The 27,811-nt window shown below is 44.2% G+C and overlaps 1 protein-coding gene across 5 annotated transcripts in view; it reads left to right on the top strand.

Annotated features, from left to right (window-relative positions):
- HECTD1 (HECT domain E3 ubiquitin protein ligase 1) overlaps positions 1–27,811 on the top strand; it is a 4,301,832-nt gene that overhangs the window by 3,888,257 nt on the left and 385,764 nt on the right. For all 5 annotated transcript variants that reach the window (XM_044073821.1, XM_044073824.1, XM_044073822.1 and 2 more), the window contains one exon: positions 18,128–18,265. In XM_044073821.1, coding sequence (XP_043929756.1) covers positions 18,128–18,265 — 138 coding nt within the window. The remainder of the gene's footprint in view (positions 1–18,127; positions 18,266–27,811) is intronic.

The following is a 27,811-nucleotide window of genomic DNA, read 5'->3' as shown; positions in this document are numbered from 1 at the left end:
CCCCTCACTATCACTCTTCACGAGGAACCTTGATGAGTGGATGGGTAACAGAAAGTTCACACGTGGGATCACACCAACAGCACTACTAGATAGGGGCCAAGGGGCCAAGGGTACTAGCTGCTAGTGCAAGGGTCTAGGGTACTACTAAAGGGGCGGTGAATACCGCACAACGTGGCTGGGCTAATATATGCCTTCGGGCAGATAGCTCAGTACCAACCTATATTTCATTGTTTTATCTACAAATACAGTGCCTGTTGCCCTTGAGGAATAAAATGCCCCTGTTACATTAAAAAATGATAAGCTAGTAATATTGCAATAGGAAATGGATGGCGAACTGATAACAGGTTGCTAGTTACTTGGTATCTCCACCAAAGAAGTCATTCTCAGGACTGCAGCATCCACCCCCTTTAGAAGTACAACACAGTACAGTATCTGCAATGCATCTGCATACTGTGGGAGTAGAACCCACAGCCTTCTGCATCAAAAGCAAGTGCGCTACCTGTTGTGCTATTGACCATTCAAGCAGAGTCAGCATAAGCATCACTAAACTTCTCTTTCCCTGAAGTACTTAGCAACTTGTAAAATCCACTTGAAACTCAACTGTATCACTCAACTTTGCAGCACATGAGCACAGGAAATCTGAAAAAGCCAAAATTTATTTGGGGGGGGGCAAAAGCCCAAAAACCGGGGACACATTTTAAACATGCATCTATATCACGTTATCGAAATCTTACTACATCGAATCACTAAAGGTCGACCTTTAGTGATCGATGTAGTAAAACATCGAATAACATTTAAAAAAATAAATAAATAAAAACTAGCGTAGGCAGCACCTGTGCCCTCCCCTCATGTGGGGGGCTGCCCCACACCCCCCACTTAAATATTCCAACTCCGAGACCGTACTAGATTGAGGTAAACGGATATCTCCCCCTACGGAGATTTCCATTTACCTGCACGATGTTCTGCGCTTTCGATGTTGTGGTGCTGACAATATCAGCTTTGATATTGTCTGCTTTCGACATCGTGAAGTAGACTCTTAAACTTTGCTTGTATAACCTTGGAACGTTGCTAGAATAAAATGCTGTGCTACTGCCAAAACTTGAACCCCGGACCCTGGGCACTACAGTCAGAGCAACATACCATTATGCCAGATCAGCTGTTTCTTGAAAGACAGGAAGACTGAAACTTAAATGGCTATCATTTAGTGAATTCAGTTCTCACCATAGCTCTCAACTTCTTAGCACAAAACACCTGGACAAAGCCAATAATGGGGGAATACAGCCTCCAAACATATTCAGTGAATTCAGTTTTCACCATAGCTCTCAACCTCTTGGCACAAAAAAACCCACACCAAGCCAATAATGGGGGGAATAAAGCCCCCAAAATAGGGACAGATTTAAAATATTGATCTTATAAACTTAGAAAATTGCTAGAATAAAATGTTTTGGGTTACCATGTACTTTCTGTAGAATATGAAGTCTGAAATTCAAATGTCTGTCATTATTTAGTGAATTAAAAATCCAGAAAAACGCAGATTTTGAGGAACAGAACAAAAATATGAGGCAAAAATCTGAATGCTTTTAACAAGTGGTGGCGGGTAGGGAATTCAGGTTTGTGCTACCTGCACGTGGGTTACTCTGTCTAGCCACCAGTTATAGTTAACTGGGGCATTTTACACACACACACACACACACACACACACACACACACACACACACACACACACACCTAGTTCAAGCAGTGCTTTCAAATAAGCCAGAGTCCCAAGCCAGTAGTCCCATCCCGTTTCCTGTTTCTCGGTGCTGGAATGCCGAGCATGCATGCATGCGCTGCCTCTATGTATTCAGAGCATGCATAGACTGCAGACCTTGCAGTCCATTCCCCTCCCAGTCTATGCAATTGTAACTAATAGACTTTTGGGGCATCTGTAGACTGCTGCCTTCTTCCGAATCTGGACTGGTTAAACAGCACTCCAGATTCGAGTTTCCACACATGCATGCGCAATTTCCGGGATTTTGTTTTATTTTGGTTTTCTTTTTGGATAGCTGGTGGGGGCTGCAATCCTGCAGTCCAGTAGCACGAGCTGCCACTGAGTAGCAGGTAAGGTTAATGCTTAGCTCACCACCCTCAATTCGGTCGTAAACTCTTCCATGAGGCTCATTTCTTATGCAGCAGATGGAACAAGTAGGGCTGCTGGTTCAGGTATTGCTCTTAGGAGACAAGCCTCTATGCACCATTGCAGTTTTGCGGAGCCCTTCAAGTCTTCCTTCGTTAACATCCTTTTTGATGGCTCCTCTCTTTTTGGGCCTAAAGTGAAGAAAATGCTCACCAGGTGTGAACAGAAAAACAAGACCTTGTCTGCCATTGGAGTATGTTTTTCCACATCCACCAGACCCTTCCCTATAGGTCACAGTGGTAGTGGGAAGATGTGGTTTAGAAAATCCTGGATGTCTCCATGACACATACTGTGAAGGTTCCCCCAGGGGCAGAGAGGGAACAACAATGGAAGACGCCGCTCTCATGGCAGAGGAGGCCCACACAATCAGGGCTCCAGAGAATCCTTATTTGGAGGGCCCTTTAAGCACTCCTGGGGGAGTGCCCGATTGCTCGCCTCTGGAGGCAGATTGTCTCTGCACCTAGATACCTGGCATAAGATAACTACCGACAGATGGGTGCAGAACATAATATCCTTAGGATACGTCACTCCCTTCTATGATCCCATTCCTTTAAACAAGTCAGTTCTAGACGTTCCACTCAGTCAAATGGAACACACAACCTTAGAAATTCAAAAGTTGCTAAGAAAGAGAGTCATCCAAGAAGTCCCACAGACCAGCTAGGATCCGGAACTTACTCCAGATTCTTTTTAGTTCCTAAGAAAACAGGAGACTGGAGACACATTTTGGATCTCAGCAATCTGAACAAATATGTCCAGAAATCCAAGTTCCGGATGGTGACATTGCAGTCGATACTTCTATTTCTGGAAAAAAGCAATTGGATGTACTCCATAGACCTCCAGGATGCATACTATCATATTCTTATGGACAGGTGGTCCAGAAGGTTCTTGCAGTTCCGGCTCGGACCCAGTCACTTCCAGTTTTGAGCTCTGATCTTTGGTCTCACTACAGCCCCCAGAGTTTTCACAAAGTATATGACAGTAGTGCCAGCTCACCTGAGATGCAAAAGATTTCATGTGTTTCCATATCTGGATGACTGGCTCATTACTGCCCTGACCAGGCATCTTCTGCTACAAGTCAGGGATTACACTCTGCAACTCGGTTCCTCCTTAGGAATTACAATAAATTACGAAAAATCTGCCCTAGAGCCTTGTCAATCATTGGTATTCATAGGAGCTCAGATAAACACAGAAAATTTGTCAGTGAGACTTCCTCAGGACAGGGTCCGTGACCTTCGATTTATGTAAGGACACTGATCAGAAAAAAAATAGACTTCTGCCAAGGTAGTTTTACAGGTCCTAGGGAAAATGGCAGCTTCAGTTGTTCAAATCCCACTAGCTCAATTTCATATGAGAATTATCCATTGGTTACTTTCAACACAGTGGTGATTTCTGGATCTGCCAATGACACACAGTTCTAATAACTGACTCATGCAAAAGGTACCTTCAGTAGTGGCTCAACTCTCCCCTGGTGTCTCAGGGCCGTCCCTTTATTCCCCCTCAGCCCCAAGCCATGGCGACCACATGATGCTTCCCAGATGGGGAGAGGGGGCATTATCTGGGAAAGACGGTTCAAAGCACTTGGCAACAACACTAGGACCATTTGCACATAAATATTCTGGAGATGAGGGCAGTGTTGGTGTTGCAAGCATTTCAGGATTCCCTCCCTCTAGGTACGATAGCAGTCCAGTTGGAGAACATGTCTGTAGTCTAAACAGGGAGGAACTAGATCTTACCCCTTATGTTGAGAAGCCCTGAAGGTCTGGCTAAGGGCAGAAGCCTCCAAACCGTTTCTCGTAGTAATGCACATCCCGGGGAAGTCCAAGGTAATTGCAGTCAAATTGAGCAAAGCCATTCTATGGCCACAAGAGTGGTCCCTCAGTCAGAAAGTTGAGGAAGAGATCTTCCAAAAATGGGGCCAGCCTTGCCGCAATCTCTCTGCGTCACCCATCAGAGCCAAATGCAGCAACTACTTTGGCCTGATCCTCCCTCTATTGGCTTCGACAGATGTGGTTTCCCTTTCTTCAGCCTCACATACAGGAGGGACTGAGGATTCTGGACCCAGCTCTGGACCTACTGATTCATCCTTCAGGAACGATTCATCCCAGTCTGAACAGTCTCAAACTGACAGCTTGACTGCTCCAGTTCTCATGCTAGCCAGGTTTCCTCTCCTGTTAAACATATTTTGCTATCTTCTCATAAAATGTCTACTCGAAAGTTGTAAAAGCAAATGGGAAAGATTTGTGGCTTGGCACAATACTAATCAGATAGACCCATTCATAGTTCCATTACATTCTATTTTAGAATTCTTAGCTAAGTTGCTCAGTGAGGGAGCTGCTGCAGCTACTATTAGGGTCCAGTTAGCAGCAATCTGTAAAAATTTTCACATAGGAGAAAATGGTTCTGCAATCGTTTCAACCAGACTTTATAAAGCATTCCTCATAGGAACTACCCTAATTAGACCTCCATATAGAAACCCAGTTACGTGTTGGGACTTAAGTTTTGTCTTACTGAAAATCATCTCCCCTGCATTTGAACCATCTGCAACATGCAAATTTAAATAACTTCCATGGAAAATACTTTTTTTACTAGCTATTACTTCAGCTAGGAGAGTTTCAGAATTACAGGCCTCATCTTTCAAGCCTTCATACATAATTTTTCACAAGGATAGAGTCACACACAAACACACAATCCCTTCCTTTTTTACCCAGTTTTAGAGTGACCTCAATCAGTCTATTGACTTACCAGTGTTCTTTCCAAATTTTCAAAACAAAAGGGAGTACACCTTGCATCTTCTGGATGTTCACAGAAAGTTTCTATTTGCACAGGACATCAGAATTTAGAAGGTCATATCTGCTATTTATTTCCTATTCAGAGATTAAGAAAGGCCAATCAGTTTCTAAAGTAACATTATCCAAATGGCTTTCACAATGTGCATCTTTCATATATACTACTTTAACAACAAGACTATACCAAATACTATCAAAGTTCATGCCACCAGATTGGTATCCACTTCTGCAGCTTTCCAAGCTAGGTTACCTTTGGACAGCATCTGTGCAGCAGCAATTTGGGAAAAGCCATATACATAGGATCATAGGATCATAGGATCATAGATTAGTACTAAGCTAATTGCCCTTGTGAGCCATTTTAAGCCTAGCCAATTATCCCATGTGAGACTCAAACCTTGCACCTTGTCTTTGTAAGGCAAACACCTTAACCATTAGGCCACCCTCCCAACCCCTTTACAAGTTAGATTTGGTCTCTAGGAGTAGAGCTTCCTTTGGTTCTACGGTTCTGTGGAATATTTTCCCATGAGCCACCCAAGAATTAGGTAGCTAGGGACACGGTCCCACCAGTGAGAATAAAGACGAGATAGACAACATCACATAAGGAAGTTATGTACTTACCATAACATTCCATGTGTGTTGTCCATCTCGTCCTTTAGTCTCGCAACCTGCCCACCATACCCCCTGCCTATACTCCTGGGAGACTGAGTAGTTCTAATTGGATCTTTTCAGGACTCTCTAGCCTTAGAAATAATGTGGGTTCTTAATGTAATGATAATAATATTCACCTTGTCACTTCGTGAAGGCAAACAAGATCTGAAGTGGTAGGGGAGATGCATTAAGGGTAGGGAAAAATGCCTACGAGCTTAGCTGAGGACCTCGAGCTTATATGATGGCTGAGACAGATCTAATAGATCGGATCCCACCCAGCAGTGAGAATAAAGGACAAGATGGACAACACACATGGAACGGTTATGGTAAGTACATAACTTTTTTATTTTAAAATAATGAGAAGCAAAAGTTATATCTGAAACTTAAATCCACAATGTTGTTGTTGTGTTTTTCGGCTTTTCCCGGTTAGGGGTCACCACAGCGGAACTCCAAACCGCTAATGATTGGCAATTGATTTTTACATGCTGAGTTGCCAGCCCTAACGCACAGCCTTCAACGGAGGTACGCCCATTCACACATGTCTCCAAGCAGAAGACACTCTAGCTGAGAGTCAAACCGGTCAGCGTCTTACTGTGAGGCTACAACGCTACCGCAGCACCAGCACCCAAAAAGGTGAAAAACCTGGAAATTAATCAATCTTTGTAAGTGAATAGTAATAGTTTTAAATGTGTGTCTGCATGGTGTTCTTCATGTTTTACTGTTGCAGTCATTACATTTGGGTTATCTGCTTGCAGGTAGCCCTCAGTCGGCCTGATTAACAAAGTCTTGGGTCCTGCGTCAGTTGCTGTCCCTTCTTCTATGACATCAGGTCATCAGGGGTATATAACATGCAGCCGACGCCATTACATCAGTCTTTCTTGCCGTGCGGTGCCCGAAGCAGAAGCAGTTTGCAAGTGCTGGTCAGCCAACTCCTAAAATTTTCATTTTTGAGTTTCAGAACCGAAGTCTTCAACTAAAGCTAAGTACCCTGTTGGGCAAACTTTTTCTTGCTCCTTACTGATGTCAGTAAAAGTTAATTGCATTACTTCTGGAAAGCAAATACCTCATAAAGATTTTCATTCATACTGTATTCCTTGCCTAGGCCCTGACCACGACGTACCTTGCTGTCGTTTTTCTGCTTTATATAATCAGCGTACTATCCGTCGTCGGTATTTTTTCGCCTCTAAATATTTTGGTTCTCAATTTAATTATCCAGAAATGTCGTCGGTTAGCCATCCAACTACCAGGATTCCGAAAAAATGCAAAGATAAAGACAGAGACAGGCCGCTGAGGCTTCTCCTAAGCCAGTCGCCAGTTTGCCAGTACTCAGTGAGGCGCTTTCGCAGCCCCTGATACCCGCTACTTCTGATTCACACGCCTCTACTGAGGCCTATTCGGAGTCAGGTATACTGCGAGATTGTTCAACTATGGAACCCGCAGATGTCTCTACCTTGGATGGGTCCGGAGCCCCGCTGTGCAGGCACTGGCTTCTGAGGGTATATTCAGGCCTACGGACTTGCATATTAGACCGACGCCTCCTTCTTTACTTAGGCCTAAATCTCGATCCATGCCTAAAAATACGATGCCCAGGCCACATGCTCAGGCCTCTATGCCTAAAAAACAAATAAAAATGGCTGAAGATCTAATAACTCTAATCAGGGGTAGCCAACTCCACCCCCCCTTCTAAGAGGCCTATAACTGAAGTTGATTATGAATCTTCTGATCAGGATTCTGTTTTTTCTGATTCTTCTGATGATCTGGATTTCCCTTCTCTACTTATGAAGGTTCTCATGCAGAGGACTCCATTCCCTGTACTTCCCCTCCTGAGGATTTTTCTTTTGGGGAAACCTTACATACTCTAAGGGAGCATTTCTACTGGGAAAGCCAGGATTTTTCTGATTCAAAAAAGAGGCTTAGCGATTTCCTTCTCCTACCTCAGCCTTTAGCTATTCCTCCTGTACTAGACATTGTTGATGATGCTTTTTCGGAATCTAGTTTGGCCCCTGATGTCCTTCAAGGATGCATCTGCAATCCTAACATATGGGTTGTCCTGCCTCAGGCAGCCCTTCGGTCGGCCGGATTCCAAAGTCTGGGTCTGGCCTCGGCTGATGTCGCACTTCACCCGACGTCATAGCTGCTAGGGTATAAAGGCATCAGCCGACGCCATTTTCCTCAGTCTTTCTTGCCACGCGGTGCCCGAAGCAGAAGCTGTTCGCAAGTGCCGGTCGGTCAGATCCAGAGATTTCTACTACCGAAGACTTCTAAAAAAGCTAAGTACCCCGTTGGGGACTCTTTCTTGCCTCAGCCGATGTCAGACAAAGTAAATAATTGTTTAATTTGTGGGAAACAAATACCTCATAAGGATTTCCACTCTTACTGCCTTCCTTGCTTAGGCCCAGACCACGACGTATCAGCTTGTCTAGCCTGTGCTTCCTTCAACCGACGGACGTTTAGACGTCAGTCGGAGTTTGCAGAGGAGTTTTTTGGTCCCGCTTTTGCTTATAAAATGTATTCGGAGATTCCGACTACACAATTAGCTAAAAAGCGCAAGGAAAAGGACCGACACTCGCGGTCCGCGGTTTTGGCCGAAACCACGGTTAGGCCAACCGCGAGCGTCTCGGTTTCGGCTGAAACCGAGTCCTCGGTTCTTCCTTCGGCCGAAAGCTTGCCTCCGATAACCGAGGTCTCACAGTGCATGGCTGAATCTGCTACTGAAATTACTGCTACAGAAGCAGGCACCCAGGATTTGTCAGACACTATTCCTTTAGACATTTCTACCCCTGCACGTGGGGCTGCTAGACCCCCTGCTTCTATGTCTATCAAGGCCTTTGCCAGGGCTAAAGCAGCTAAATCTTCTAAGGCCTTACCTACTAAAGCTGCTTCACACAGGCCTACCTCTACTTCCCAGATACTCAGCCTGGCTGAGGATCTCATTTCTTTGATCAGGGGATCCCAACCTCACCCAGACAGGGCCTCTCAACCTCCTCCAGATAAGAGGCCTAGGACTGAACCCCCTGAGCCTGTCTCTACAGACTATTCTTCGGATGACTCAGATATTTCAGACCATCAGGAAGGTCCATATTCTCCTTATGAGGATTCTGATGCAGAAGACTCCATCCCTTCTGCTTCTCCTCCTGAAGAATTTTCTTTTGGGGAGACCTTACATTCTATGAGGGAACACTTCCAATGGCAGGGCCAGGATTTTTCAGATTCAAGGAAAAGGCTAAGGACTTTTTTACACTTACCACAACATAGGCCTTTAGCCATTCCTCCAGTACTATCAGTTGTTGATGATGCATATAATGATGCCAGTACTGCCCCTGATTCTCTTCCTCCGGCCCCTGCCAAGCCTGATAGATATTACAGGGTCCCGGACACACACTACCACTTGTATAAGGCTCATGTTGCAGACCCAGAAACCATTTCACACGGCCCTAAAGGTGTGGCAGCTGCCTCTGCCAAAAACCCTCTTCCCTCTGAAAGGGAATCTAGAGCATTAGAGAGATGGGGTAAAAAGGTTTATACATCTGCTACTCTTTCGGCCAGGGCCTTAAACTGTCAATTCCATATGATTCAGTACCAGGAATTTTTGTTAGACCAGCTAAATAAGAAACTGTCCTCTCCTGAACCTATAGTCCGCAAGTCCCTTCAGGATTTGGTACATAACTCTCAGCAGGTCAGTAATCATTTTTTTAAAATGTGGCTATGATGCACTGGAGGCTTCCTTTAGATCAGCTATGACTGGTGCAGTGATTCGAAGGCATGCCTGGTTAAAAGAACAATCCTTACCAGACCATGTTAAGTCAAAACCCCTGGATGCCCCTGTGGAGAAACAAAGTTTGTTTGGCTCCCCTGCACAGGAAGTTCTCAAGAAAGTGGAAGAAAAAGCAAAATCTGTTCAAACAGTTAAGGATTTCTTACAGGTCCAACCTCCGAGGTTTAGCAGAAATTGGCCTTCGAAGAATTGGTCCTTTCCAGACTCCTCCAGAGCACAGAGAGGCAGAAATAGACGCCCTAGAGGCAGAGGTCAATCTAAGGGTGCCTACAGGGGACGTCAGTGGCAACCTGCCAACCAGAGAAGTACTGCCACAGCTGCAACTACAACCACTTCCACAGGACAGACGCAATGACTTGGCTCTGGTTCCGCCTACCAGGGAACAACTGGAAGCACCCTTGGGCGGAAAGCTAGCCTTATTTTCCGACAACTGGCATTGCATTACAGGAGACAAATGGACTTTACAAACAATAGACAAGGGCTACAGGTTTCACTTCCATACTCTACCAAAAAAGAGAGGAATGCCAAACCTTCCACCAAGCCAAAAAACAGAGGCTCAACGACAAATCAGCAACTTACTAAGGATGAGAGCTATAGAAAAGGTACCACCTATGGAACAAGGCCAAGGATTTTACTCCAGGCTTTTCCTTGTACCAAGAAAAGAAAATCAATGGAGACCTATTCTCGACTTGTCCGCTCTGAACACATACCTCATTGTTCCAAAATTCAAAATGCTGACCCTCCAGCAACTTCTTCCCATGCTGGGCAAGGAGTCTTGGCTGGTGACTCTAGATCTCAAGGAGGCATACCTGCACGTCCCTATACGACCAGATTGCAGAAGACACCTCAGATTTCTTGCAGGATCAGAGCCTTATCAATTCTCAGCATTGCCCTTTGGCTTATCTACTGCGCCCAGAGTATTCACGAAATGCCTGGCATCAGTAATTGCTCATTGCAGGCTTCAGGGAATTCAAATTTACCCATACCTGGACGACTGCCTAATACAAGCGGACAACAAGACAAAATTAACAAAAGATTTGGAAAAGGTCATACAACTGATGCAAGCCTTGGGATACACAGTCAACATTCAAAAGTCAAGACTAGTACCATCCCAAAGAATAACATTTTTGGGGGCAGAACTGGATACAACAACTCAGATGGTTTTTCTCACAGAAGAAAAACAAAAGCAACTACCAGTCTATTTCATGACCTTAACAACACAGACTCAGCTTACTGCAAGGAAAGTCCTGCAAGCCCTGGGTTACATGGCATCCTGCATTATATTGATCCCACATGCCAGGCTGCATATGAGAAAGTTGCAATGGTACCTAAGGAATGTATGGTCTCAGCACAAGCACAGTCTAGAAGCCCAGATTCCAATAATTCCATGCCTGAAAAAAGAATTCCTGTGGTGGGCTCAGGCCTGTCAGATGAACAGAGGATTGCCTTTCCAAAAGCCACATCCAAGCCGGACCATCACCACGGACGCCTCAGACCTAGGCTGGGGGGCACACATGGAGGACAAGTGTATACAAGGCCTATGGACCCAAGACCAGCTAAAACTACGCATAAATCTAAAGGAGATGCTGACAGTGAAACATGCAATACAGGCATTCAGACCATTCCTTCATCAAGGTCACCTGCCGATAAGGACGGACAATACCACAGTCATGTAGTACATCAACAAACAGGGAGGTACACACTCATATCCTCTATGCCGGATGGCAATGGACCTGTGGAATTTGGCCCTGAATCTCAACATTCAACTACAGGCCAGATTTGTACCAGGAAAAGAAAATTCACTAGCAGCCACCTTAAGCAGAACTACCACGGATGCTCACGAATGGATGCTGCATCCAGATATCTTCAAAACCATAACAAAGAAATGGGGAATGCCAGAGATAGACCTGTTCGCCTCCCCACACAACCACCAATTGAAGAAATTCTGCACAAGAGCATACCACCCACTTGCCTGGAGGGTGGACTCCCTTTCCTTCAGCTGGAAAAACCTGACAGCATATGCATTTCCACCTCTTCCTTTGATGTACAAAGTCCTACTGAAGATCAGAGAGGAACAGCCAAAGGTAATCCTGATAGCTCCAGACTGGCCAAGGCAACATTGGTACCCGCTACTGAGAAGCATGTCTCGGACACACTCATGGCCTCTACCTCTATGTCCCTTACTTCTAACACAGAACAACTACAAGACCCTGCATCCAAACTTGAAAACTGCAGCTAACTGCTTGGAATATTGCATAAGACAAAATAAACCAGATTTATCTCAGAGGGTTAAGGACATTATCCTGGAGGCACGCAGACCCTCCACAAGGAAAACTTATTCAGCCAAATGGAAAATATACCTCATCTGGAGTGCAGCAAAGGGAGAAAATGTCTCACTGGCAAACATAGCACACATCCTGGAATACTTAGCAGAACTGTTCCACAATGGTCTGTCCTACTCCTCCATTAAGATTCATGCATCAGCAATTTCAGCAGAGTACAACATGGATCCTCCTGTCTTCTCTCATCCTCTACTCAGGCAGTTCTTGAGAGGAATCAAAAATGTAAAGCCTCCAAGAAAACCACCTTTACCTACATGGGATCTCAACTTTGTGCTGGAAAAATTAACACTTCCCCCTTTTGAACCAGCAGCAACAGCAGATTTACAGTTCTTATCTTGGAAAACTGCTTTCCTGTTAGCAATCACTTCAGCAAGAAGGGTATCTGAGTTACAGGCATTAATGGCAGTACAGCCTTTCCTTATCTTCCATCAGGATAGTGTGTCTCTGAGAACTAATCCTACTTTTATGCCAAAAGTGGTCTCCAGGGTATCACTTAACCAAGCAATTAATTTACCTACTTTTTTCCCCAACCCACAGAACAGGGGGGGAAAGACTACTACATACCTTGGATGTGCACAGACAATTATGCTACTGTCTGGACAGAACTAAGACCAACAGGAAAACTGACCAGCTTCTGGTAGCATATGCAACAGGAGTGCAAGGAAAAGCAATTTCAAAACAAACAATCTCAAAATGGATAGGAAATTGCATTAGATTTTGCTACTCTTTTCATGGAAAGTCAACTCCTGAGAATATCAGGCCTCACTCCACAAGAGCTACAGCCACCACTACAGCTTTCCTACGAGGAGTGGCTACCAAAGACATTTTAGAAGCTGCTACTTGGAGCTCCGTGCATACATTTGCCAAGCATTATAATCTCCCTTTATACTCCAGATCTCGAGCAGGTTTTGCAACTGCTGTTCTGCAAGGGATCCTAACCACACCATCTTTATCTTAGTGCCTCCTCCCCCAGTTTGGCTATGGTATTCTACCCATATGTTAGGACTGCAGATGCATCCTTGAAGGACATAGTACAGTTTTGTACCTACCATAAATGTAGATGTCCGATAGGTATGCATCTGCAGTCAGGATTACCCACCCTCCTTCCCCTCTGTGGTATTCCTAGGGTACTTACCCTTCTTTTAGCTAGCTGGGGGATCTATTATGGTGTATTTGTTTGTATGTATATATGTATATATATATTTTGCTTTCTACTGTTTGGAATTGTTTGCATTTATCCAAATTTAGCCTTCCTAGAGGGCACCTGGCATCTGGGGCAAGAAACACTGAGGAAAATGGCGTCTGCTGATGCCTTTATACCCTAGCAGCTATGACATCGGGTGAAGTGCGACATCAGCCGAGGCCAGACCCAGACTTTGGAATCCGGCCGACCGAAGGGCTGCCTGAGGCAGGACAACCCATATGTTAGGACTGCAGATGCATACCTATCGGACATCTACATTTATGGTAGGTACAAAACTGTACTATTCCCTGCCTCCTGCTCCCAGAAAACCTGACAGATACTGCAGGGTCCCTGAGTCCCAGAAGTTCCTTTTCAAAAATCCTATTGCAGATCCAGAGACTATTTCACAGCGGCCCAAGAGCATTAAGGCTTCTACTGCTAAAAATCCTACCCCTTCTGATAGAGACTCCAGGGCGCTGCAACCTTGGCCATTAGGGCTTTAAACTGCCAGTTTCATATGTTAAAGTATCAGCAACATGTTATTGGAGTGCTTAAACAGAAAATGATGTTTATTCCTGACTGTGTGGAAAATAAAGAATTACGGGATTTAATGCATTCTGCTGAACAAGTTGGAAAACATACTTTGCAATGTGGTTTTGATTCATTAGAGGCCTCTTGCAGGGCTGCTGTTACTGGGTCTGTGCTCAGAAGGCATGCTTGGCTTAAGGAGCTATCTTTGCCGGATCATGCTAAAGCTAAATTGTTGGATGCTCCTTTAAATCAGGATTGCCTGTTTGGCAGCAAGGCTGAGGAAGTTCTTAAAAAGATGGAAGATACAGCTAAATTTTTGCAAACTGTTAAAGCTTTTTTTACAAGTTCAGCCTCCTAGATTTAGTAGGCACTGGCCATCTAAGAATTGGTCCTTTCCAGCCACTTCCTGGTCTTCTCAAGCCAAACCCAGACACAGCAAAAACCCCAGGTTTCAGTCCCAGGGGATACACAGAACTAAGCAGGGGGGGGGGGGCTCCACTTCCAAATCTGCGAATAATAAGACTCCCTCCTCTGGTAAACTGTCTCACTGACTTCCTTTTAAAATTTCCAAGCACTTAAGGGGGAAAGATTGCTCTTCATACAAAGAATTGGGAACTCATTACCCAGGACAAATGGGTTTTAAATATAGTGTCCCAGGGATACAGATTTCACTCCCACACGTTGCCAATACCGTGGGTGGCCGGACCTACCCCCAAATCAGTGGGCAGAGGCCCCAAAACAAGTACTTTCTCTCTTAAGCATGGGGGCTATTCAACTGGTACCAGAAGAGGAAAAGGGACAAGGTTTTTACTCGAGACTTTTCCTGGTATCCAGAAAAGACAATTCATGGCATCCTATCCTGGACCTGTCTACTCTAAACACCTTTTTGGAGATTCCAAAATTCAAGATGCTGACTCTTCAATTACTTCTTGTGCTAGGCAAAGATGCCTGGTTGGCAACACTAGATTTAAAAGAAGCATACCTGCACATCCCAATCAGGGAATCTTGCAGAAGATACCTACGATTCAAAGCAGGCTACACGCACTATCAGCTCTCTGCACTGCCCTTTGGCTTATCTACTGTGCCCAGCATATTCACAAAGTGCCTAGCTCCAGTTATTGCATTTTGCAGACAAAAAAATATTCAAATATACCCATACCTGGACGATTGTCTAATTCAGGCAGAAAGCCAGGACATATTTTTGAATTATCTGGCCTTTGTAAAAAGGGTTCTAACTTGTCTGGGGTACACCATAAATGAAAATAAATCACACCTGGCACCCTGTCAACAAATTATATTCCTGGGAGCAAGCTTGAATTCAACTTCCCAGATGGCTTTGCTCACGCCAGAGAAACAAATTCATTTGACAACCTACTTCAAACAAGTGGCCACAAAAACCCTGCTATCTGCAAGACAAATACTGCAAGCCTTGGGGTTCATGGCCTCCTGCATTCTTCTAATTCCATATGCAAGACTGCATATGAGGAAATTACAGTGATATCTAAAAAGCCTATGGTGTCTCAAGACCTAAAAACAATGATTTCTATCATACCTTGCCTACACCTAGAGTTCCTTTGGTGAGCAGAGGCCTGCCACCAAAACAAGGGACTACCTTTCACACCACCCCCTGCCGCTCAAGCCCTAATAACAGATGCATCAGACTGTGCATGGGGGGCTCACCTGGTAGGGAAGTGCATTCAGGGCAAATGGAACCCAAGTCAAATGCACCTGCATATCAATCAGAAAGAAATGTTAGCTGTACAGAATGCTCTGACAGCCTTCAAGGACCACATTCTTCCAGGACAACTAATGGTAAACACAGACAACACCACTGTTATGTGGTACATAAACAAGCAGGGGGTACACATTCTTACCCCCTCTGCAGACTAGCCGTGGCATTGTGGAACACAGCCTTCAGCTACCAAGTGCACCTGCAATCTCAATTACTGCCAGGAAAATTAAATATACTGGCAGACAAAGCAGAAACCTCATGAACCCACATGAGTGGAAACTGGAACCAAGGATTTTCAACATGTTGACAAGCAAATGGGGGAGCCCAGATACAGACCTGTTTGCCTCTCCCCAGAACTACCAATTGGACAAATTCTGCACAAGGACTCCCCACAAACAAGCCTGGAAAGTGGATGCTCTGTCCCTCAGCAGAAAAAAACTGTCAGTCTATGCCTTCCCCCCTCTGCCTCTGCTCTCCAAAGTACTCCTAAAAATCAAACAGGACAAACCAAGGATGATTTTGATTGCTCCAGACTGGCCGCGCCAACACTTGTACCTCCTCCTGCGCAGTGTGTCACGGTTATCTCCATGTCACCTGCCTCAGACTCCTTCCCTGCTGTCTCAGTAGGAGAACCAGATTCTGCACCCTCAGCATCTAACACTGAACCTTGCAGACTGGCTAATTACTTAAGCTCTCTTTTACCATCCCTCAGCAAACCTGTGATAGATATCATTTTAGATTCAAGGAGGCCTAATACTAGAAAATCTTATGCTGAAAAATGGAAAAGATTCTGTGCCTGGAACCAGTCTCAAGGGATGAGCACAGCAGTGTCCAATTTACCTCAGAGTTTACAATACTTAACTGAGATGCTTCACAAGGGCCTGTCTTTTTCCTCCATTAAAATCCACGCCTCAGCCATTTCAGCTCATTATAACACATAACCTCCCCTCTTCTCTCATCCACTGCCCAAGCAGTTCCTCAGAGGGGCCAACAATTTGAGACCACCCAGGAGAGCTCCAACCCCAGCCTGGGACCTTAACTTTGTCTTGGAGAAAGTCACTCTACCTTCTTTCAAGCCAGCTGCTACTGCAGACTTAAAATTTCTTTCTTGGAAAACAGCATTCCTTTTAGCAATCACTTCAGCTAGAAGGGTATCTGAATTACAGGCCCTTATGGCAGTGGAGCCTTTCATCATCTTTCATGCAGACAGGGTGTCCCTCAGAACCAATGCATCCTTCATGCCCAAGGTGGTATCCAGTGTGGCTCTTAATCAGTCCATTCATTTGCCAACCTTCTTTCCCAATCCACAGAATAAAGGGGAACGGATACTGCATTCCTTAGATGTGCACAGACTACTTAGATTTTACTTGGACAGGACTAAACCTCAAAGGAAATCTGAACAACTGCTGGTGGCATTTGCTGCAGGGGCAGAGGGGATGGCTATTTCAAAGCAAACCATTTCTAAATGGATAAGCCACTGCATTCATTTCTGCTATAAGCACCATGGAAAACCTTTCCCCCAGGGGATCAGACCTCACTCCACCAGGGCTGCATCTACCTGTACAGCCTTTCTCAGAGGCATCCCTACCAGGGATATCCTAGACGCTGCTACCTGGAGTTCTGTACATACTTTCACCAAGCATTATCATTTGCCAATTTTCTCTAAATCCCGAGCTGGTTTTGCCACTGCAGTCTTGCAAGGTGTTGTAGCTGGCCCTAATGGTATCTAAATTCCTCCTCCCAACCATAGCTTTGGGAATCTACCCAAATGTAATGACTGCAACAGTGAAACACGAAGAACATAGTACAGTTGTGTACACTTACCTTAAATGTAGATGTTCGAGTGTATTCACTGTTGCATTCCTGGTTACCCTCCCTCCAGCCCCCTAACTTCTTTTGGTTATACCACTACTTTCCTTTACTATGCATAAAAGCCTTTTTGATGTATTTAGTTTTTTGTTGGAGGTATATCTTTATACTTTTATATTTAATTGCTTCCCATTAGGGGGGCACCTGACATCTGGGGCAAGAAAAACTGATGTAATGGCGTCAGCTGCATGTTTTATACCCCTGACGTCATGGAAGAAGGGACAGCAACCAACGCAGGACCCAAGACTTTATTAATCAGGTCGACTGAGGGCTACCTGCAAGCAGATAACCCAAATGTAATGACTGCAACAGTGAATACACTCGAACATCTACATTTATGGTAAGTGTATACAACTGTACTTTGTTCATTCATCCTCCTTTATGGTTTGCTGTTTGATCTCTAATTGAGATTTTTTTTTCGTAGGGGAGGCTTCTGTTGTCAAGCATATTGACATGTCCTAGTGCTTATTCTACCCACACTGTGATAATTGTGCTTTCCCCACCCATGTTTGGCATCCCTTACTCCTCAATTTGGTAGCACCTTGTAATGTTTGCAACAGGTGAGCAGAAATAGTTGTAGAAGGGTGCTTTCTAGTACTGTGCCTTTTACCTGACTAGAGGAGAACTGTGTGTGATGCAAACATGCAGTGGTATCTGATTGGCTCAGTGCATTGCAGCTATGCAAGCTCTTCCTCTTATTCTGTACCTGTTTTTAGGATTGCATCACAGTCCCAGCTCCTCACCCCCCCCCACACACACACACCCCAGACTATGTAGTTAATTAAATCTGCTGGAATTTATTTTATTTAAAAATATGACATTCAGTTTTGGTTTATGGATATGTATTTTCTAAAATGATTTGGTTTCCCATAGTACTAAAGGAGTTTTTTTACTTACGTGTATTTCAGGAGTTTTTGGTTGGAGTGGCTGCACTTGTGGGGGAGGACAGTTGCACTATAGAAGATGGGTGTACAAGTCAAGTAGTCTTGGCTTACTCTTTTGTACTTTGGCTGCCCCTTGATCCAGGGTTGCCAGCACTGCAGATTGAAGCTGTGCTTCATAAAACTTTTTTTTTTTCCCCTCAGGTTGAGTTCTTAGGTGAAGAAGGAACTGGCCTGGGCCCTACACTAGAATTTTATGCACTTGTAGCTGCAGAATTCCAGAGGAAACAGTTAGGAATGTGGCTTTGTGATGATGACTTTCCTGATGATGAGTCACGGCAGGTAAGTGTAGAGTGGAATTTGAATAACTGATGCTGCCAAGTAATTTACAATGATTTTTGTAAGAAAACAAGATGCTTAAATTATATATATAACAAAGAATGTCAGCACACATGTTTGTATATGTTTGTGCGTGTGTGTGTGTGTGTGTGTGTGTGCGTGTGTATATAATGGTTGCAGTTCATTTCCTTGATGGTTCTTAATCAACAGCATCCGTTCATTTTACTTGACTATTCACTTTCTTGATGGTTTGTGTTATATAAACTTAAGTGGGTTGGTGTTAGGGGTATCATTGTGTTTGTGCAAGTAATTACAGGTTAGGGTTAAAATAAGGCAGCTGGGCTGACAGAAACTGGTCCAGTAGGATGCCAATTTCAAAATAAAATAAGTTAGTAAGATTTTTATAAGGTATAACTATAGTATCCTACATATGTGTGTCTGTGCGCATGAGCCTGCCTTGTGTTGTGGTAGTGTTACAGAAAGGGTTTTAATAAAGTAAGGTACAGAATTAGGGGCAAGGTTAAGGTTAGCATGCATTGGTAAGGTGGTGCAGTGTGTAAAAGCCTAACTTTTTATATACCATAACGCCATGGTTAAACTACACTGGAAGAAAGGTAAAAAAAACACAAAGTGCATCACCAACTCACACAATTCAACACAACTACAGTAAAGCAAACTGCAGTGTTGTTTATAAATCTTTAAGAAGGACTCGTACCAGCAATCACAAAATTATAAACTTTCTTTATTAGCAAAGTCATAACAGGTAAAATGTGTTGAAAAATATTATTGGATAAAACGAGATTAGTTTTTTTTTTTTTTTTTTTTTTTTCTGACAGCTTGTGATTTCATCAAATGCTAGATTGACTGTAACCTAAATATATGTATAAAATGGGTTTATATCAGATCTTTTGAGTATTCGGAAACTCAAGCTTCTTATGGTCAAGACCATATGTTCAACTTTCTGAAAACTCAAAGCATTTGTTTTGAGATCATTGTATAGGAATGATCGGGGAATTTATCCTTTTCCCCACTGTAGTGCGATCTTGGAGTTGGCATATATAATTTGGACGGTACAGTGGACCTTGCCCCCCGCAAAAACATAGATTTTTGTTTTGTTTCATTCAAGCCTTTGGAAAGTTATACATATGATTTCGACCATATGAAGTTGGATTTTCTGAAAACTTGATATCTTGACATGTCACTGTTTGGACAAGTGAATTTTAATTTTTTGTGCTGTTTACTAAAATGTTGAGATTGTAGAACAAGGCCTAGCACAATTTAAACTGTTTCTGATATTTTATGCAGTTTAGCCCTATTTGCTGTTTCTGCCCTTAGTCGGCCTTTAATAGTATCAGTGTATTATGACTGTTTAGAACATTTCAGGGAATTGTCTCTTTAAGAAGCTGCCACTGCAAGAGAGTTTATCTTCTAGGCCTCATGGTATCAATTGTCCTCTTGACAAAACAGACCAGACTCCACATAATAGTGATTCATTGGTATTTAAAAGAAAAAGAAAATTTGAACTCAGAACCTGCGTCCCTTGGATTTTCAGATACATGTGCTGGATTTTGTGAAATGAGAGTTACAGTGATGGAGGGATCAGATGTTTCTCAGTTCACACCCTATACTTCTTCATCCGGACCCTAATTCAGTCTGTCCAAGCAGACTTGCCAGAGTTTACACAGAGAACAGTGTACAGGGGAGCTCAAGTACAAGATGAATGGAGTCCTTCAGATGCTACAAAGCACATAAACATCAGAGAAATGTTAGGTGGTTCAGACCTTAAAGATTCTTTACCACATGTGGTCTCCAGGTCCCCTTTTATTGTCAAAGACAACATCATGGTCATAGTACCTGAACAAAAAAGGGGGTACAAGGTCATACCCCCTTTTGCTGGATGATAATGCTGGTCTGAGAGCTAGCCTTACACCTTTCTCTAATGCTTCAGGCCTCATACATCCTGTCAGAGCAACACATAGGGTCAGACAGACTAAGTGGATCACATATGAACCTCCATGAGGGGAAACATGGGACAGAGGTCAGTCTGGATTTGGCCCAGATATAGGGAACACTTCAGACCTTTTCACCTCTTTTCAAAACAGACATTTGGAAAAATTCTGTTTGTGACATCCTTGTAGCCATGCTTGGAGGACAGACGTATTAGGCATTTCAGCCCTTTCCACTGATACCCAAGGTACTTTTGAAGATTCAGAAAAGAATTACCAAAGATCATTGTGGTCATCCCCTTTTGGCCCAGGCAAATTTGGTTCTCCTTTTTAATGGAATTAGTCAAGGGCTTTCTCACACTCTGGAACTGCGCACACAGTGCCAGGGTAGAGCAGTTGTTACTGACAGCATGGATGATTGTATCTTGATGTCTTTTAAGCACTTGGTCCATGAGGATGTGTAATAGGTATTTGAAAGAGGCAAGAAAACCTGCAACTAGAAAATCTTATGCTTACAAGTAGAAGAGGTTTTCTCGGTGGTGACTTACCAATGTCAGAGGGCCCAGTATAGCCTCTGCCCCTCTGGTTTTGAAATATTTGTGAGAGCTACTCAGTGGTGGCTTACCTTGCACATATATCAAAGTGCATCTTGCAGCCATCTCAGGTTGCCTGCCCATGGATCCCTTCTTTCATCTCTTTCTGTGGTCATGTAGTTTGAGAGGAGTGTTGCACTTGAGACCCCTTTGAAAGCAAATTGTTCCTCCTTGGGATCACAATCTTGTCCTTGAAAAATTGACATTTCTTTTTGAGCCTGCCCTTCAGGCTAATTTGAGGTTCATCACTTGGAAAATATTCTGACATCTCTGGGGTGAGTTGGTGGTATCCGCGGTGGTGCAGTGGTAGCGTTGATGCCTCACAGCAAGAGGTTCTCCCGTTCGATTCTCAGCTGGAGTGCGGGGATTGCCTTCTGTGTGGAGTCTGCATGTCCTCCCCGCGGTTGGATGGGCGTTTGAAAGACATGCGTAAATGGGCGTGCCTTTGTTGAAGGTTGAACTTTAAGCTGGCACCTCAGCGTTCGTGAAAATCTGCTGCCAATCATTAGCGGACCGGAGTTTCGCTGTGGTGACCCCTAACCGGGAAAAGCCAAAAGACAAACGAAAAACAACAAGCTCTCGTGGTGGTCTAACCTTGTTTGATTTTGCCAAAGGTTATTTCTGAATTTACTCTTAATCAATCCATGTATGTCCCAGTTTTATTTCTGGAACCTAAAAACGAGATAGAGAAAATTCTGCAGACCTTGGAGGTGTACAGGCGGCTCTGGTACTAATCCTGACAGAGCCAAGTCATTTAAGAAAGCTGAACAGCTGTTTATTTCCTTTTCTGAGGCTAAGAAAGGTCAGCATGTCTGTAATCAAATGATTCTTCTTTGGTTGTTCTCTGCTGCTGTTTTTTGCTACTCCCACCGTGTTGATTTTATTCCAGGCAGACTTAAGGAACATTTCACGAGAGCTTTTTCCACTTTGGTGGCATATTGGGAAGGAGTGGACTCTAGAAGCATTCTTGAGGCATCAACTTTGTCCACTGTTCATACTTTTACAAAGCATAACAGACTCAATTCTGTCTCAAGTTTCAGAGCAGGCTTTGTAAGGACCATTCTCCAGCAGCTCTTGGGACCTTATCCCTTCCTCTTTCCTGGTAGGGTAAGTTTTGGGAATCTGCCCATGTACCACTGAGGCAGTGTGAATGATAACCATAGTACAGTTGCACAAGTCCTAATTACCTGTAACAGTAGATATTCAAATTTCTTACTGCCTCATTGGCTGAACTCACCCACCATGCCCTTTATTTTTATAAATATGTGTGTGTATATATATATATATATATATATATATATATATATATATATATATATATATATATATAGTTCAGTGGTATCAAACCTTGTATTGATGGTTGTTTTTGGTTTATATGTGTTGGTGATTTATGGCTGTAAATTGATTTCAGGTAGATGTCCTTCATGGATGCATCTGCAGTCATAACAAGTGGGTTGTCCTGTCGTCAGGCAGCCCTGCAGTCGGCCGGATTCCAAAGTCCGGGTCCGGCTTCGGCTGATGTCGCACTCCACCCGACGTCATCTCTGTTGGTCTTCGGGTATATAAGCATCAGCCGACGCCATTTTCCTCAGTCTTTCTTGCCGCGTGGCCAAGCAGAAGCTGTTCGCAAGTGCCGGTCGGTCGGATCCAGAGATTACTTCTACCGAATACTACTTCGAAGACTTCTAAAGCTAAGTACCCCGTTGGGGACTCTTTCTTGCCTCAGCCGATGTCAGAAAAAGTTAACAATTGTTTAACCTGTGGGAAACAAATACCTCATAAAGATTTCCACTCTTACTGTCTGCCTTGTTTAGGCCCAGCCCACGACATAGCAGCCTGTTCGGCCTGTGCCTCTTTCAACCGGCGAACGCTTAGGCGTCGGTCGGAGTTTGCAGAACAGTTTTTCGGTTCTGATTTTGCGTACATTATGCCGTCGGATCCTCCGACTACCCAATCTACCAAAAAACGCAAAGATAAAGACTGACACTCGCGGTCCGCGGTTTCGGCCGAAACCACGGTAAAGCAAACCGCGAGTGTCTCGGTTTCGGCCGAAACCGAGAAAACTGATCAAAGTACAGCTGAACCTATTCTTACAACTGAGGCCCCTGCTGCAACTCTTGAATCGACCTCAGAAATTTTACCCACTACGGTGGCTGACTTATCAGACACCATCCCCTTGGATGTGTCTACCCCAGCACGTGGTGCTGCTAGGCCTCCAGCAGCCATGTCCATTAAGGCCTTCGCCAGGGCTAAAGCAGCCAAGACTACTAAATCAGTGCCTGTTAAACCCCCTACATCCAGGCCCTCTTCTAGTTCTCAAATGCTTTCTTTGGCAGAAGATTTAATTTCTTTAATTAGAGGATCTCAATCTCACCCAGACAGGGCCTCTCAGCCCCCAGAGAAGAGACCTAGGGCAGAGCCCCCTGAGCCAGTGTCTTCTGATGATTCTGCTGATGAATCAGACATAACTGACCAGCCAGAGGCTCCCTTCTCCAATTTTGAGGATTCTGATGCTGAAGAATCCATTCCAGCTGCTTCCCCACCAGAAGAATTTTCCTTTGGGGAAACCTTGCATGCCATGCGAGAACAGTTCCAATGGCAGCAACAGGATTTTTCAGACTCCAGAAAAAGACTTAGGACCTTTCTGCACCTCCCACAGCACAGGCCCTTAGCTATACCTCCTGTTCTCTCTGTGGTGGATGATGCTTTCAATGATGTTTGCTCCGCTCCAGATTCTTTACCCCCAGCCCCTGCCAAACCAGACAGATGTTACAGGGTGCCAGATACTCATCACCACCTTTACAAGGCCCCACTTGCAGACCCAGAAACTATATCCCAGGGTCCCAAGGCAGTAGCCGCGACCACAGCTAAAACCCTATTCCTTCTGAAAGGGAAGCAAGGTCATTAGACAGATGGGGTAAAAGGTCTACACTTCAGCTACTCTCTCAGCTAGAGCTTTAAACTGGCAGTTTCACATGATACAATACCAAGAGTTTATGCTTGCTGAGTTAACCAAAAAACTAACCACTGATGAATCTCTTGATAAGAAATATGTATTAGAGATGGTAAATAACATACAACAGGTTAGCAACCATTCCTTAAAATGTGGCTATGATGCACTGGAGGCTTCATTTAGATCAGCCATGACAGGCACAGTGATAAGAAGGCATGCATGGCTAAAGGAACAAGCTTTACCGGATCATGTTAAAGCTAAGTTGCTAGATGCTCCTATGGACAAGACAAGTTTGTTTGGTACACCTGCCCAGCAGGTTATGAAGAAAATGGAAGAGAAGGCAAAATCTGTTCAAACTTTTAAAGATTTCTTGCAGGTTCAACCCCCAAGGTTTAGCAGGAACTGGCCTGCCAAAAATTGGTCCTTTCCTGACTCCACAAAATTTCAAAGGGGCAGGAATAGACGTTCCAGAGGCAGAAACCAATCCAGAGGAGGTGCCTACAGAGGACGACGGTGGCAAGGTAACAACAGAGGCACAGACACAGCCACTGCCACTACATCAGCACAACCACAGTGACTTAATCCTAAATCCGCCTACCAGGGAACAAATAGCAGCTCCTCTAGGCGGAAAGTTAACCTTATTTTCAAAGAACTGGCACTACGTAACAAAAGACAAGTGGATTTTACAAACCATAGATCAAGGTTACCGGTTTCACTTCCACACTTTACCAGTTAAAAGAGGAATGCCAAATCTACCTCCAAATCAAAAAACAGAGGCTCTACGCCAGATAATGGAGTTAGCAAACATGAGAGCTGTGGAAAGAGTGCCAACAGCAGAACAAGGAAAGGGGTACTATTCCAGACTATTCCTAGTTCCAAGAAAGGAAAAAAGTTGGAGACCAATTCTCGACCTGTCCACCTTAAATACATACATCATTGTCCCAAAATTCAAAATGCTGACCCTACAGCAACTTCTTCCCATGCTGGGCAAGGAGTCTTGGCTGGTAACTCTAGATCTCAAGGAGGCATACCTGCACGTCCCCATTCGACCAATCTGCAGAAGATACCTCAGATTTCTTGCAGGATCAGAGCACTATCAATTCTCAGCATTGCCCTTTGGCTTATCTACTGCGCCCAGAGTATTCACAAAATGCCTGGCATCAGTAATCGCCCATTGCAGACTACAGGGAATTCAAATTTACCCATACCTGGACGACTGCCTGCTACAAGGGGACAACAAAAGCAAGCTGACAACAGATTTACAAAGGGTCATTTACTTGCTACAAGGACTGGGATACACAGTCAATTTACAAAAGTCAAGGCTGATACCATCCCAAACAAGGACATTCTTGGGCTGAATTGGACACAGTACAACAAATGGCATTCCTGACTACAGAAAAACAAAAGAACTTCCTCTTTACTTCTTGGCACTAACAAAACTGAACAAGTTAACAGCAAGAAAAGTTCTGCAGGCCTTGGGCTTCATGGCATCATGCATAATCTTGGTCCCATTTGCCAGACTACATATGAGGAAACTACAGTGGTACCTAAAGAATTTATGGTCCCAACACAGACACAGTCTAGAAACAGAAATCCCACTAATTCCATGCTTAAAACAGGAGTTCCTATGGTGGGCTCAGGCATGCCAGTCAAACCCAGGCCTACCCTTTCGCAGATGTCAACCAAGCCAGACCATCACAACAGACGCTTCAGACCTAGGATGTGGGGCCCACATGCTGGACAAATGCGTGCAAGGATTGTGGACACAGGATCAACTTCACCTGCACATCAATCTAAAAGAAATGCTGGCAGTAAAACTGGCAATCCAAAAGTTCAAACCATTTCTCAAAGAGGGCCAGTTGATGATAAGGACAGACAACACCACAGTCATGTGGTACATCAACAAACAGGGAGGCACTCATTCATACCCCTATGCAGAATGACCTTGGAGCTGTGGACCCTGGCACTCAGCTACAACATTCAGTTACAGGCAATATTTGTACCGGGGAAAGACAATACTCTAGCAGACATATTAAGCAGAACCACTTCGGATGCCCACGAATGGAAGCTGCACCCGGACATCTTCAAGACCATCTCAAAGAAATGGGGAATGCCACAGATAGACCTATTCGCATCACCTCACAATCACCAGCTCAAAAATTCTGCACAAGGACATTCCACCCACTAGCATGGAAAGTGGACTCACTCTCCTTCAACTGGAAAGGCCTAACAGCATATGCATTCCCACCTCTTCCTTTGATGCACAAGGTACTACTAAAAATCAAGGAAGAACGTCCAAGGATAATCCTGATAGCTCCAAACTGGCCAAGACAACACTGGTACCCACTACTGAAGAGCATGTCTCGGAACAATATGTGGCCAATACCCCTGATGCCTTTGATGTTAACTCAGAACAACTTCAGCATCATACATCCAAACCTAAAAACGCTGCAACTGACTGCATGGAACATCACATAGCAGCAGCTAATCCAGAACTTTCCCAAAGAGTTAAAGACATTATTCTTGAAGCGCGCAGACCTTCAACAAGAAGGAACTATGCTGGAAAATGGAAAAGGTTTGTCATTTGGAGTACGGAAAGAGGAAAAGATGTGTCAATCATAGATATGCCTATCATTCTGGAGTATCTGGCCGAACTTCTTCATTCAGGCCTGTCCTACTCCTCCATCAAGATACATGCATCAGCTATTTCAGCAGAATACAGCTTTGATCCACCTGTTTTTTCGCACCCTTTGCTCAGGCAGTTCCTCAGAGGAATCAAGAATGTAAAACCTCCAAGGAAACCACCATTACCAGCTTGGGATTTAAACTTTGTGCTAGAAAAGTTGACACTATCACCCTTTGAACCAGCAGCAACAGCAGACCTACAACACCTGTCATGGAAAACTGCTTTCCTACTAGCAATTACTTCAGCAAGGAGGGTTTCAGAACTTCAGGCCTTAATGGCAGTGCAACCCTTCCTAATCTTCCACCAAGATAGAGTGTCCATGAGGACTAATCCTACATTTATGCCCAAGGTGGTATCCAGAGTGTCTTTAAACCAGGCAATCCACCTACCTACCTTCTTTCCCAACCCACAAAACAGAGGGAAAGAATACTGCATACCTTGGATGTACATAGACAGCTACGCTACTACTTGGACAGAACAAAAATAGCAGAAAGACTGACCAACTTTTGTAGCCTATGCAACAGGAAGGGAAGGAAAAGCTATTTCCAAACAGACAATCTCCAAATGGATAGGAAATTGCATACGATACTGTTACTCCTTCCATGGAAAACCAATTCCACAGAACATAAGACCTCATTCTACAAGGGCAACAGCCACTACCACAGCCTTCTTACGAGGAGTGGCAACCAAAGACATTATTGAGGCGGCTACTTGGACCTCCGTGCATACATTTGCCAAGCATTATAATTTGCCTCTATATTCCAGATCCCGAGCAGGGTTTGCCACTGCTGTACTGCAAGGGATCCTAAACACACCATAATCTACTTTTATCCTCCTCCCTAGTTGGCTATGGTATTCTACCCACTTGTTATGACTGCAGATGCATCCATGAAGGACATAGTACAGTTTTGTACCTACCATAAATGTAGATGTCCGAACTGGATAGCATCTGCAGTCAGGATTACCCTCCCTCCTTCCCCTCTGTGGTACTCCTAGGGTGTTTACCCTCCTAATAGCTAGCTGTTGGGGAGTCTTTATGGTGTATTTGTTTGTATATATGTACATATATGCTTATTGTTGTGTTTACCTCTATCTATTTGGAAACATTGGCATCTATCCAAATTTTAGCCTGCAAGAGGGCTACTGGCATCTGGGGCAAGAAACACTGAGGAAAATGGCGTCGGCTTATGCTTATATACCCGAAGACCAACAGAGATGACGTCGGGTGGAGTGCGACATCAGCCGAAGCCGGACCCGGACTTTGGAATCCGGCCGACTGCAGGGCTGCCTGACGACAGGACAACCCACTTGTTATGACTGCAGATGCTATCCAGTTCGGACATCTACATTTATGGTAGGTACAAAACTGTA

This window comes from Protopterus annectens, chromosome 6.part0 (assembly GCF_019279795.1).
Source record: "Protopterus annectens isolate FY-2018-M chromosome 6.part0, PAN1.0, whole genome shotgun sequence".
Lineage (NCBI taxonomy): Eukaryota > Metazoa > Chordata > Ceratodontiformes > Protopteridae > Protopterus > Protopterus annectens.
Note: the sequence above shows the minus strand (reverse complement) of the source record. Positions and strands in the feature narration are given on the sequence as shown.